The 12,142-nt window shown below is 61.5% G+C and overlaps 1 protein-coding gene across 1 annotated transcript in view; it reads left to right on the top strand.

Moving 5' to 3' along the window:
* The window catches only part of LOC119100483 (uncharacterized), a 49,866-nt gene that overhangs the window by 7,795 nt on the left and 29,929 nt on the right, over window positions 1-12,142 (top strand). The window contains exons 2-3 of the mRNA XM_037223574.1: window positions 5,536-5,688; window positions 11,242-11,364. Of these exons, the coding sequence (XP_037079469.1) occupies window positions 5,536-5,688; window positions 11,242-11,364 (276 nt within the window). The remainder of the gene's footprint in view (window positions 1-5,535; window positions 5,689-11,241; window positions 11,365-12,142) is intronic.

Below are 12,142 nucleotides of genomic sequence, written 5' to 3'. Positions count from 1 at the left end.
GGTCAGCATTTTACGCCAAACAGTGAGACTGTCGCAACCAGAACACTGCAAGGCTCTTGGCTCGAAATGTTACGGACAGCAAAATTGGGCTTGAGTCCAGCAAAGCATCGATGCGTGATTCCAAACGCGTTCCCACCAAATCGAATAGTAAACACAAGATGTTGATCTGTTGATATAGATCCGTTGTGGGAGTAACCTTGGGCGGCACCTTTGGTGCTCTGGGGCACCGCGTTTGTCTGTGACTCAGCCGAAGCAAGATGGGTCACAGGAGAGAAGGCGTATGTGATCTGGAAAACATCCGACGCTGCCGCTGAATGACGTTCATAAAGCTCTGCTCTCGACCTCTGTTTTTTGTGCTGGAATTCAAGAGCTACAGATTGCATTAAGGGAGTGCTCCATATTTGCATGGAGGTTTCAACTGAAATAGCCGTCTTGAAGACCATTTGGTGTAGTTCGCAGCCCTGTCCTTCTTGACACCTAAACCTCTCTAGTTTCTGAGCCACACGTCGTGAAGTTGTGCGCACTTGTTCTGGGAGACTTTTTCAACATCAGACGCCATTCAAGTACTGTCATTCCATTGCCATGCGGCGGTCAAAACCAATGCAAATCTAATTATCCAGTCCTTCATATCTGTCGTTTGTGAGCACAATTTTCATATGTGACGGCCGTCAATTGGTTATCAATCCATGGCGTGCAAGGTACGATTACGTATTCAAGCAATGACGCATTGAGGGGCATATTAACTAAACCGATGAAGTATGCTGTCTAGAATAACCTTTACCCCGTAAAAGCATACCAACAGCTATCAATGAGTTTATATCGTCATAACAGTTATAAGCGAGGTTATCTCATCATATCTGATGCTTGCTTCAATATCTGCAAATGTGAAACATTCCCTTTAACTGAACCTCTAACCATCTGGATTATGCCTTCTAAAAGCGCGAGATTTTCTAAAACTCCGGATCCAGCACCATGCCGGCATCACCCTGAATCCACGGATACTGACGCCGAGCTGGCGCTTTTGCTGCTGCCGCCATAGACATTAGCTTTCAATGTGTTTTAAACAGTCCAACATTTCAGAACACCGGCGTAGCTCCATCGTTGCCAGTCCAGGCCCGGCAGATACAGCTCGTGCGCCGCCTGTCAGAGGCGACGGAGCTCATCAGGGGGTCGCAAGAGTAGCTGTGCCCGACTAAATGGTCAGAGAAGACAAGCTTTGCAAGACTGTCAAATTATGAAAGCAGATAATTATGGCAATTTGCGCATACCATGAGTGTGTGTCCCTGCTAGCAAAAGACCTACCGCTGCTATTGCCTTCGGTATTTAAGTACCGCCTGCTGGTGTGATGCACATCATGCATCGGTACTCACGCGTTGTTGAAAACGCCGGCCAAACCATCTACCGTTAGTCTTCCTCCCCAGCCGCTTCGTTGGTCCGCCTCTGTCATGCAATAACACGTCTTTTTGTGGTGTCTGGACCGCGCGCCAGCCGCTGACCCGCCCCCGACAGCGGCGCAGTGCAGCCGCAGCCCGGCGGTGCCGCGCCGTCTGCCCGTGCGGCCACACCCCTCCGCTGCGGCGTAAACAGAGCGCGGTCTGGCGGCGGCCGCGGCCGACGCCACCCACAGCGCGGGCGCCGCCGGCACCGTGGCCAGAGCGGAGCGCGAGCGGCGCGCCTGTTGTGCTCGGGCGCGCTCACGACGCGGGTTAACTGTCCCGATGCCGGCGGCAAGTGCAGTAATGGACTATCGAATCAATCAGCTCGCCTTAATTAATCGCTCCGCCTGGTGGAGGATGTGAAAGGATGGGTTCTGCACGCGCGCCTCGCGGTTTAATTAATCTTATTTCGGTCGCCGCGCCGCGGCAGGTTTTGCTGCCGAGCGCTGTCCCACTGAGTTTTTCCGACGGGAGCTGGCCTGGCGGTGTGCCGCTGAGCCGGCCCAGCCTCACCCGGGGCCGTGCCGCCACGGCCGCTCGTGGCGGGACGTGGCGGTGGTGGTCCGGCCTGTGCCAGGTACCGGCGCCCCTGGCATAGCTCATGGACCGCGACCCGCGCAGAGTGGGCGGCCTGTTTGTGATGCTGCGGCCGTGGCTGAGCTTGCCTCTTGGCCCACGCGGCAGGCTCGGCGATGCCGCGGTGACGGCGGTGCCGCGGGGCTTTCCTTCCCATACAGGCGGTGGACAATCTCAAAAACGCTGACGAGCCAGCGCTATACAGCAACCTCAAACGGGCGTGTGTAAAGCTCACGAACGGCTCATCAGGCGATTGTGTCGGCTGCGGTGGCGGCAGACGGCCTCCCGTCACTGACGCGCCAGCCCCAGCGCTCTTCGACGGCGTAACGGGCCCCGTGCCGCGGATGACAAGCCGACAACGAGGCGGCGGCGCGCAGCCTGCCATCTGCCGCCGCGCCGTGCGCCTGGCCGTCCCGATGTAGCACGGGAGCCGCGCCGGCGGGCGCCCGTCCGCGGCGGGCCGCTCGCGCCCGTCGCCGGCGCTGTCCGTGACCCACGCCGGCGGCCGGCGATCGGACCGCGAGAGCTGGGGCCGCCGCGTCCGTGCTGCGGGACGGAGCACGGCTCGGGTCATGTATCTGCCGCGCGGCCCAGCCGTCGCAGCGGGCTTGACCTCCCGCCAATCTCGTCTGGCCCAGGCCAGAGGGCGGAGACACGCGTTGGTTTCGTGACCCTTGATCACGAACTGTCCAAGGTCCAGACGTCAGTGGAGCCGGGCCCCACCATCGACTGACCGGCGTCCGGCGGCTGGGAGCCGCCTCTGAGACCAGGCGGCAGCGGCGGCGCACGGCTCGCGGTTTCAGGCCTGCCACGTCTGCAGTGCGACGGGAAAACTGTGGGACTTGTAACCCAGGCTCAGAGCCATTGCACCGCGGATAACTGAATACGTGCCAGCCTTTATGGCGTTGATTGAAACGAATCAATTTATGACCTGTCTGCTGTGCGTTGCTTCACGAGATATTTCCACCGCGCGGTCCACCAATCGCCTCGCACTTGCGCCGTGCCACATCCAGCGCGACACAGCCGCCGCTGCGGGCGCCGGTAGTGGCTAAACTGCGCGCATGGCAAACCAGATAGCTACACGAGGTTCGGTTCTCCGCGGCGCCTGGCCATACTGCCGGGCTGAGAGACAGGCCATAACCATATGACCCCAGCAGCCGAGTGCGTCGTAAAGCCCCAATGACACACACACTCTCTGTCGCCGCCGCGCAGCCGCTGCAGCTCACCGGCCATTTCGGCGCCGCAAGGAAGCGGCGCCGCAGTCTGGCGGCCAGGCGGCCCATGAAGCCCCGCGGCTCGGGCGGCGGCCGGGCTCCTGATGAGCCCGAGCGGCGGCTCTATTTTCCGCCCGGCGCGCCGTCAGCCGCTGAGCCTGCCGCTCGCGGCCATCAGCCGTGCTCCTGATCGCCCGCCGTCGTCCGCGTGACGCGTGCCGGCGGGGCGGCGCCGAGGAGGGAGGTGACGGCGGTGCCAGCTCGCGCTGTGACATCGGCTGCCGCGTGCAGGTCGAGGTTGGCAGGCGAGGTTTCACGGGTGATCGGGAGGTTTCGAAGATGGGCTGACGTTTTCGAGCGTATATGTGAGAACCGAGCAGCCGGTATTGCAATGCATTCGAGATTCTGAGACGCGTTCAAGCTCACGCATTGCCTTAGGCACTAGACTAAGGGCCCTGCTGCTGTCATGTCATGACGCGTGACTTGAGAGGCTGCGACCCTAATGATCGTAGCCATCACATGCGTCGGTGAACGAGCTAACGACTTGGATACCGCGCGGATGTTTCCGATGAAGCCGTCAGTGTCTCAGGCATGTCTCTGCGCACCCATCAGCGTTAACACGTGTGTAGAGAACGCCCCTGAATCGGCGTACCTGTTCATCCATCGTCACGCTGAGCTAATGAACGCTCTGTACCCGAGTGTTGTGCCAACGCCTGGACATGTTTTGATTCAGAGACGGCCTTTCACAGACGTTTAGTCCGTAACCTTACCTGACGATGGCCTGTGGACCTGACCCTGACCCGACCCGACCGACTGCTGATGTGACCCGTTCTTCCCGCTCAATGCTGACATGACCCTCTCCTACCCGCTTACTGCTGACGTGACCCTCTCGTGCCCGCTCAATGCTGACATGACCCTCTCCTACCCGCTTACTGCTGACGTGACCCTCTCGTGCCCGCTCGCTGCTGACGTGTCCCTCTCCTACCCGCTCACTGCTGACGTGACCCTCTCCCACTCACTCACTGCTGACGTGACCCGTTCCGGCCCGCTCACTGCTGACGTGACCCTCTCCTACCCGCTCACGGCTGACGTGACCCGTTCCGGTCCGCTCACTGCTGACGTGACCCTCTCCTACCCGCTCACTGCTGACGTGACCATCTCCTACCCGCTCACGGCTGACGTGACCCTCTCCTACCCGCTCACTGCTGACATGACCCATTGCTATCTGCTCACCGCTGACGTGGCCCGTTCCGGTCCGCTCACTACTGACGTGACCCTCTCCTACCCGCTCACGGCTGACGTGACCCGTTCCGGTCCGCTCACTGCTGACGTGACCCTCTCCTACCCGCTCACTGCTGACGTGACCCTCTCCTACCCGCTCACTGCTGACATGACCCATTGCTATCTGCTCACCGCTGACGTGGCCCGTTCCGGTCCGCTCACTGCTGACGTGACCCTCTCCTACCCGCTCACTGCTGACGTGACCCTCTCCCACCCGCTCACGGCTGACGTGACCCGTTCCGGTCCGCTCACTGCTGACGTGACCCTCTCCTACCCGCTCACGGCTGACGTGACCCGTTCCGGTCCGCTCACTGCTGACGTGACCCTCTCCTACCCGCTCACTGCTGACGTGACCCTCTCCCACCCGCTCACGGCTGACGTGACCCGTTCCGGTCCGCTCACTGCTGACGTGACCCTCTCCTACCCGCTCACTGCTGACGTGACCCTCTCCCACCCGCTCACTGCTGACGTGACCCGTTCCGGTCCGCTCACTGCTGACGTGACCCTCTCCTACCCGCTCACGGCTGACGTGACCCGTTCCGGTCCGCTCACTGCTGACGTGACCCTCTCCTACCCGCTCACTGCTGACGTGACCCTCTCCCACCCGCTCACGGCTGACGTGACCCGTTCCGGTCCGCTCACTGTTGACGTGACCCTCTCCTACCCGCTCACGGCTGACATGACCCGTTCCGGTTCGCTCACTGCTGACGTGACCCTCTCCTACCCGCTCACTACTGACGTGACCATCTCCTACCCGCTCACTGCTGACGTGACCCTCTCCTACCCGCTCACTGCTGACATGACCCATTGCTATCTGCTCACCGCTGACGTGGCCCGTTCCGACTCGCTCACTGCTGACGTGACCCTCTCCTACCCGCTCACTGCTGATGTGGCCTGTTTCGACCCGCTCACCGCTGACATGACCCGTTCCGACCCGCTCACTGCTGACATGACCCGTTTCTACCCGCTCACTGCTGACGTGGCCCGTTCCGACCGGCTGACCGCTGAGGTAACCCGTTCCGTTCCAGTCGCCACGGCGGACCTGATGGAGTTTTACGCCAACGAGATCGTGCACGACCTGGCGCACCGGCCGTACCTCGAGCTGGGCTGCCACTCCGACTCTGACTCGGAGCCGGTCAACGTCTACAGCGGGCTGGAGACGATAGTCGAGGAGACCTCAGGTGAGCAGCGGCACGGCCGTGGTCCGTGTCGTCACTCCTGATCAGACAGACAAGCGGGCGCTAAACGGTATAAACTCGATCGCCTCATTAGACCCTTCACACCGGCCCGAGCACGTTGGACTGCGCGCTATGCGACGAGGCGGTAGGTAGCTCGCGCGCTACGTGACGAGACGTTAGGTAGCTCGCGCGCTGCGTGACGAAGGAGCGTTCCCAGAGCGCGTGCCGTCGGGGACAAAGTGCGATAAGCCAGGCTGCGGCTCCGGATCTATGTGTCAGGATGGCGGACCCAGTCCGCGCGCTTCATCGAGGCGACGATCGACACCATTTGGTCGTTGCGGTACATGACGACCTCGTCCTTTCGACGCGCCGCTCGACTTCACCCGGAAATAAATCGACCGCATTCGCCGTGCGCGGAGGACCGAGCTTTGTTCGCTGGGTCGTAAGTGGAAGGGCCGTGACGTCATTGAAACGGACGTCGATGTGCTGGGAGACGTACTTCCGCTCTGGTGGGACGTGCCGTGACGTCATGGAAACGTATGTCGTTGTGCTCTGAGATGCACTTCCGGAGTGGTGTGTGGCAGAATAGCGGCACAACGCGGCGCTTTACACGACCGCGCCGCGCTGATGTCGACAGGCGGCGCGCTTTGTTGAAGTCCGGCGCTCCAAAGAGCCGCAGAGAGAGGATTCGGCGACAGCCCCGTTTGTGTATCTCACTGAAAGATGTCCGCGTTTTTCTGACAGCTGTGTTTTTGTGTTGAGACCCTGCTGACTGGTAATGGTTACATCGGGTATAACCAGGACAGAAACTGGTCAAGGCCTGGTGGGACTGGGCTGTCCATCCGGCCGTCCGCCGCTTCGGTTCATCGAAATAAACCGTGAGCCGGCCCCATATTTCGGGCTTTCAGAGACAGCTGCACGCGGCGCGTTGTCGTGCTGCGGATCAGCTCCAATATCGATGGTGATCCGGGGCGGAGGCTTAACAGGGCGCTGCGTAGAGCGGACATCCCCGAAGCCGGGCAATACAGCGCGATCGAGTGCAGGTTATTATTGGTGCGTTTCCCGAGGCACTGACCTGCATTCAAGCGCCCTGCCGACCTGAGGGCATCTCTTTGAATGGAGCTCGGCCGCAGAGCTCGCTCCCCTTTCCCGTCGCGTGGCTGCGGTGCCGGTCTGTCAGGACGTGACAGGCGTTCTGTACCCGTCAACGGGATCGAGGAAAGATTGATGCCGAAAGCGTCGCAACAAACCGGACAATGATGCTTTCACCTGTTGTTTCCAACGCGAAAACGTATATACCTTGGCGTCCGTGTCCCTAATCTGCTTTCTCCATTTACCGTTGCATTAGCGCCGGCATTCGAGGCCTGTCTACAAAAGCTTCACCGTCGTCACGTGCTCGGTAAGCCCCATTAATCGCCGCCGGGTGTTGCGGAGCGGGGTATTTCGATCGCCGCGCAGCACACCCCGCCCCACAGTCGATCTCCATGATTCATGAGGCGGAGTGGAGTTGTTCGTATCGGTTAGATTGGTGCCGGGATTCTTTAGTGGCACCCATTGCTCAGGCCCGTACCGGAGTTAAATCCGGCCGGACGGAGACTCCGAAATGCTGCGGAGGGCTCGGACGAGCCCTGGCGCGGCCTCGGATCCGCCAGTGCTTGCCGTTGCCGGCGTTACGTCACCTACCGAGGGCTGGGCAAGCCTGCGGTGGCCGTGGTGGCCTCGGCTCAACGTGGCCGGGGACCATCACGGAAGGGGATCATGACGTGGCAGGGGGGCTTCGCGCGTCTGGGAACCATGACGTGACCCGGGGACGGTCACTGGAGTGGGGATCATGACGTGACCCGGGGACGGTCACTGGAGTGGGGATCATGACGTGACCCGGGGACGGTCACTGGAGTGGGGATCATGACGTGACCCGGGGACCGTCACTGGAGTGGGGATCATGACGTGACCCGGGGACCGTCACTGGAGTGGGGATCATGACGTGACCCGGGGACGGTCACTGGAGTGGGGATCATGACGTGACCCGGGGACCGTCACTGGAGTGGGGATCATGACGTGACCCGGGGACCGCCACTGAAGCGGTGATCATGACAGGGCCAACAGACCGTCACTGGAGTCAGCGTGCTGCCAAGTGTCGCGCTCCATGACCTGTTGCTGTTCATGGCCGGGTGCTGGCCTGTGCTGGGCTCCATGACTCGGTTGTGTGGTGGCCTGTGTCCCATGCCTTCGTGCAGGCTCGCACTGTGACACACCCAGCTGGCCTTGCTTGGCTCCACCAGGTGTCTCGATTCGATACATATATGCAGCTGGATCGAAGTGTCGTGGAATACAAATTAGCCGTTTAAATCCGGGCCATGCGATGTTTGATAGCACCATTTTGGTCAGTTTTCATGATATCAAAATTGTGCTTTGTGCAGGTAGACAACGCGGAAAAAGTCCTGTCTGTGGATGGGAGGCAGCACTCAGTCTGCGTATGGACCTGATGGCGTACCTCCAGTGTATCATCTCCGAGCTTCTGGTGTCACCGGAGGGGATGCTCTAGTTCTTCGTTGACCATTGTTTACAAACGACCGGCTTATGATTGGGGTACTCAGGGGTACCTCAATTAATTCGTAGGCTCGTATTAAGTTTCGGAAACAGCTTTCTTGTCGACAGGGCAGTACCAAGCCGCCATTGGCGTGGGCTGTGAATCACATGCAGTATCGTCATAATGCGTGCTCTGTGCCACGAACAAATCACACGCAACGACGCAGGTCACTGTGAAATTTGGTCCGTAAACACGCCTAGGTCAAAGACCCGGCCGCTTTCACCTGAACGCAAACCCGGCTCGCGCACGCCAGGCTGTGGTTGTTTGAAGCGACCACGGCATGGCATTGCTGGTTTCACCGCGAGCTTGTTAACCCAAGACTGATGTTTTCCGGCCACGGTTGACCACCGTGACCAGAAAACGCTGGCACCGAGCACAGCGAAAAAGGACCCTGTCTATCATGTGAAGAGTCATGTCGATAGGCGAGACTGCCCGGCCCCGTAAAGTGCTCGTTGTTTTCATGAGCGCGATACATCCAGTACTGCTAGTGAATGCGCGTATTCAGTATGATGCATGGGTGGTACGTCTCCCTGCATGTGCATATTTGCGTGCTTGCGTGCGCTTAATTACCCCAGTGATTAAGATATTTGCGAACTAACCCTTGAGCTGTCAACAAGAGCAGCTTTTTAGCGCGGCGAGGGTGGGGCCGGCCACGGCGTGCACGTGAGCATGTCAGAAGTGACCGTGATATGCCACCTTTGGAGAGAGGCGGCGGCAGGCCGTGCAATGGCGTGCTGACAATGGCGACGAAAATAATGCTCTTTGCAAGGAGCTCACTCCGCATTGTCGCTCCGCTGGATTTCTTTCCACATACATGTCTGATTGATGTTTATCCATGCGGTGCACACGATTCACTGCGGACGATGCCACCCGGTGTGATGCCTGGCCTGTCAGGGCAGGTCAGTTCTAGTAATTTGCATTTGCCGCTCACCGTGCTGACGAAGGGTGACGCCCACCGGGCCGCTCCATCAGTCGGTGCCTGCCCCTACGGGGGCCGGTGTCGGCCGGCTCCACCCCGCTCGGGCCTGCCCCCACGGCGCCGGTGTCGGCTGGCTTCACCCCGCTCTGGCCTGCCCCCACGGCGCCGGTGTCGGCTGGCTTCACCCCGCTCGGGCCTGCCCCCACGGCGCCGGTGTCGGCTGGCTTCACCCCGCTCGGGCCTGCCCCCACGGCGCCGGTGTCGGCTGGCTTCACCCCGCTCGGGCCTGCCCCCACGGCGCCGGTGTCGGCCGGCTTCACCCCGCTCGGGCCTGCCCCCACGGCGCCGGTGTCGGCCGGCTTCACCCCGCTCGGGCCTGCCCCCACGGCGCCGGTGTCGGCTGGCTTCACCCCGCTCGGGCCTGCCCCACTGCCGCGCGACCGGCGCCGAGTGACTCGTCAGCCGGCGCTCAGCGAATACGGCGCCAGCGGAGCGGGACGCCGACCCAAATACAGCGGGAGCCCGGCATCGATTGACGCGCCCTCTTCACAGCAACTGCTCGGTCACGGTGCGACGGCACACGCGAGCGGACAGCCGAAGGGGGAAAGGGGGAGGGGCACAGTGACACACCGGCTGATGGGACCGGGGCGGCTGCCATCGGAGGTCGGGATCGTCCGAGGGCGTGTTGCGGTGCTCCCCAATGTGTTTATTCCGGAGGAGATGAGAACAAATATTTTGAACGACATAAACAAGGTGGCGGGAGAAAGTGTGAGAATCAGTGCGGGGTTCTCAGAGTATGTGGTTCGCAGCTTATCTCCGTCCCGTCGGTCCCCTCGCGGTGTGCGCTCGACTGCACGGAATCCCCAGACCCCTTCCCGCTCAGCGCGGCAGGCATTCTCCGCCGACAACACTATTCATTGCCAGCGAGAAAAAATTTCCACATAGAACGGGAGCTGAACAAACACCAGTGACCCCACCTCGCCCGTGACCTCCCGTCAAGCCCACGCCATTCTGTGCATATATACCCAGCGAACAGCCCGACAGCCCAAACAGCGGCGGCGGCGCGGCCGAGCTATCGACCTGCCACCTGTTGGGCCGTTGCCGTGACTGCCGCCTCGGCCGCTCCTACCACGCCCGTCACCAAGCCGGGGCCGGACCCGGCCGCCGACGGGCCGCGCGGTCACGGGCACGTGGACCGTGTGACCCGTGAAATGTGTCACGATCTCCTCGTGCCATTTCTGAGCTCGTGAGAGTTGCGACTGGCGAGGTCAATACGCGCCAGAGTGGGCGCGGAGCGGGCGCGGAGCGTCCGGGCGCGCCGGCCGCGTGCCTCTGTCGGCGGCGCTGGGGCTGCGTGCCTCTGACGCCGGTGCCAGGCGTGGGGGAATGTCCACTCCCGCCGACGCTTGAGACGTGGCAGGGAATGCTCGGCCTATCTCAGCTCACGGCGCTCGTGACGAGCCTGGCGGGCCGTTCGGCGCCGATGTAGAACGGTCGGTTTCGTCGCCTGGCCGACGGCGATTCCATGGCCACGTTCCGGGGATAGTTGACATGTGTACCGCGATGGCGGACGTGTATACTGCGTCATCCGCTTCCGGGACTCTGCGGCGGAGGTGGTTTGTTGATGTGGTCCGGCATACCCTGCGCCGTGCATGCCTCCCGCGGTCACATAGGTGATTCCAATGCAGCCAGGAAATCGCAAAATCAGCACGCTCCTGAAACTGAGATCGGTTGAAACGAAACGTCATGGCATTCTCCCTTCGGGGTGCAGCGTCATGTGCGAACTGGCACCCATACATGCGCTCTGTGTCCATGCAAATCATATATCGCAATCGCAGTATCACATTGCCTTTAATTTTATTAGTAACTTTGAATACTGCCAGAACAAATTTCTTCTGTATTACGAAGGAAAACGTGCATTTCCCAGGTGTGCTCCGTCCATCTCCAGAATAGGGCACGGAGCGCCCCTGCCCCATTCGCGGCTGTGACGGTGCGTGCGCGTCACCAGCCCGGCCCGCCAGCTGACGCGGCTCGCTCGCTGTTGCAGACGACATGCGCAGCGACACGGAGAGCCTGCGCTCGGGCCCGGCCAGCTGGGCCTGGTCGCAGGACTCGGCCGACGTCGAGACCGTCATCGACGCCGGCGGTGGCCGCGACTCCCGCTTCGAAGGTGAGTCGGTGCCGGCCGCGGAGGCGGCTGCGTGGGTGGCGAGCGAGGCTTCGGGGCGATGGCTGCGGATGGTGGGAGGCTCGGCTCCCGTTACACTAACTTGTGCTCAAGTTAGCTGAGTTTGGCATTTCTCGTGGGATGACACCCTTCGCACCAGGTTTTCAGGGTCCGCTTTCCTCAGTGCTCTCCATCCGTGACGGAGCGCCCTGGACAAAGGCCCTCGCAACTGCGCGACCGGTGAACGCTTAGGTCGTGGCGGGTACGAGGCGTTACCAGGCGCGGGGGCCGGTCCACGCCGCCGTCGCGCACCGGGGAGCGTTGGGAAACGGCGTCGAGCGCCTCACGTCGCACGTCCAGCGGCCGCCGGTTTTGCAAGGCGGCGGCTGCGGCGGCGGCCGTTGGGCGGCACGCGCCGCCGTCAGTGACCCGTCGCGTTCCGCACGACCCCGCGACGTTTGCGTCAGCGCGGAGGACGGCGGCGGGGCGGCGGCGTCACGGCGGCGGGCGCGAGGCGTGGCCGGCCGCCGGCACCTCACCCTCCCGTCGCGCGTGTCGTGTGGGGACGACAGAGGGCAGTCAGTCTCATGGACGACCGGCCGCGCGCCGCGAAACGAACCCGGCCGGTGCGACAGTGCGACTCTGCGGGATGCGACCATTGGAGCAGCTGGGCATGGGCAGAGGCCACTGAGGGAACGGCTGATAGGACAGCTGATATTTTTTGTCGTAAAGTAACGCGATATCTGGCTATTTGTAGGCACGGCCCACTGTGAACCTGGAT

This window comes from Pollicipes pollicipes, unplaced genomic scaffold, assembly GCF_011947565.3.
Source record: "Pollicipes pollicipes isolate AB1234 unplaced genomic scaffold, Ppol_2.1 Scaffold_4881;HRSCAF=5763_pilon_pilon_pilon, whole genome shotgun sequence".
NCBI classification, from domain to species: Eukaryota; Metazoa; Arthropoda; class Thecostraca; order Pollicipedomorpha; family Pollicipedidae; genus Pollicipes; species Pollicipes pollicipes.
This window is presented reverse-complemented; position numbering and strand designations above follow the sequence as displayed.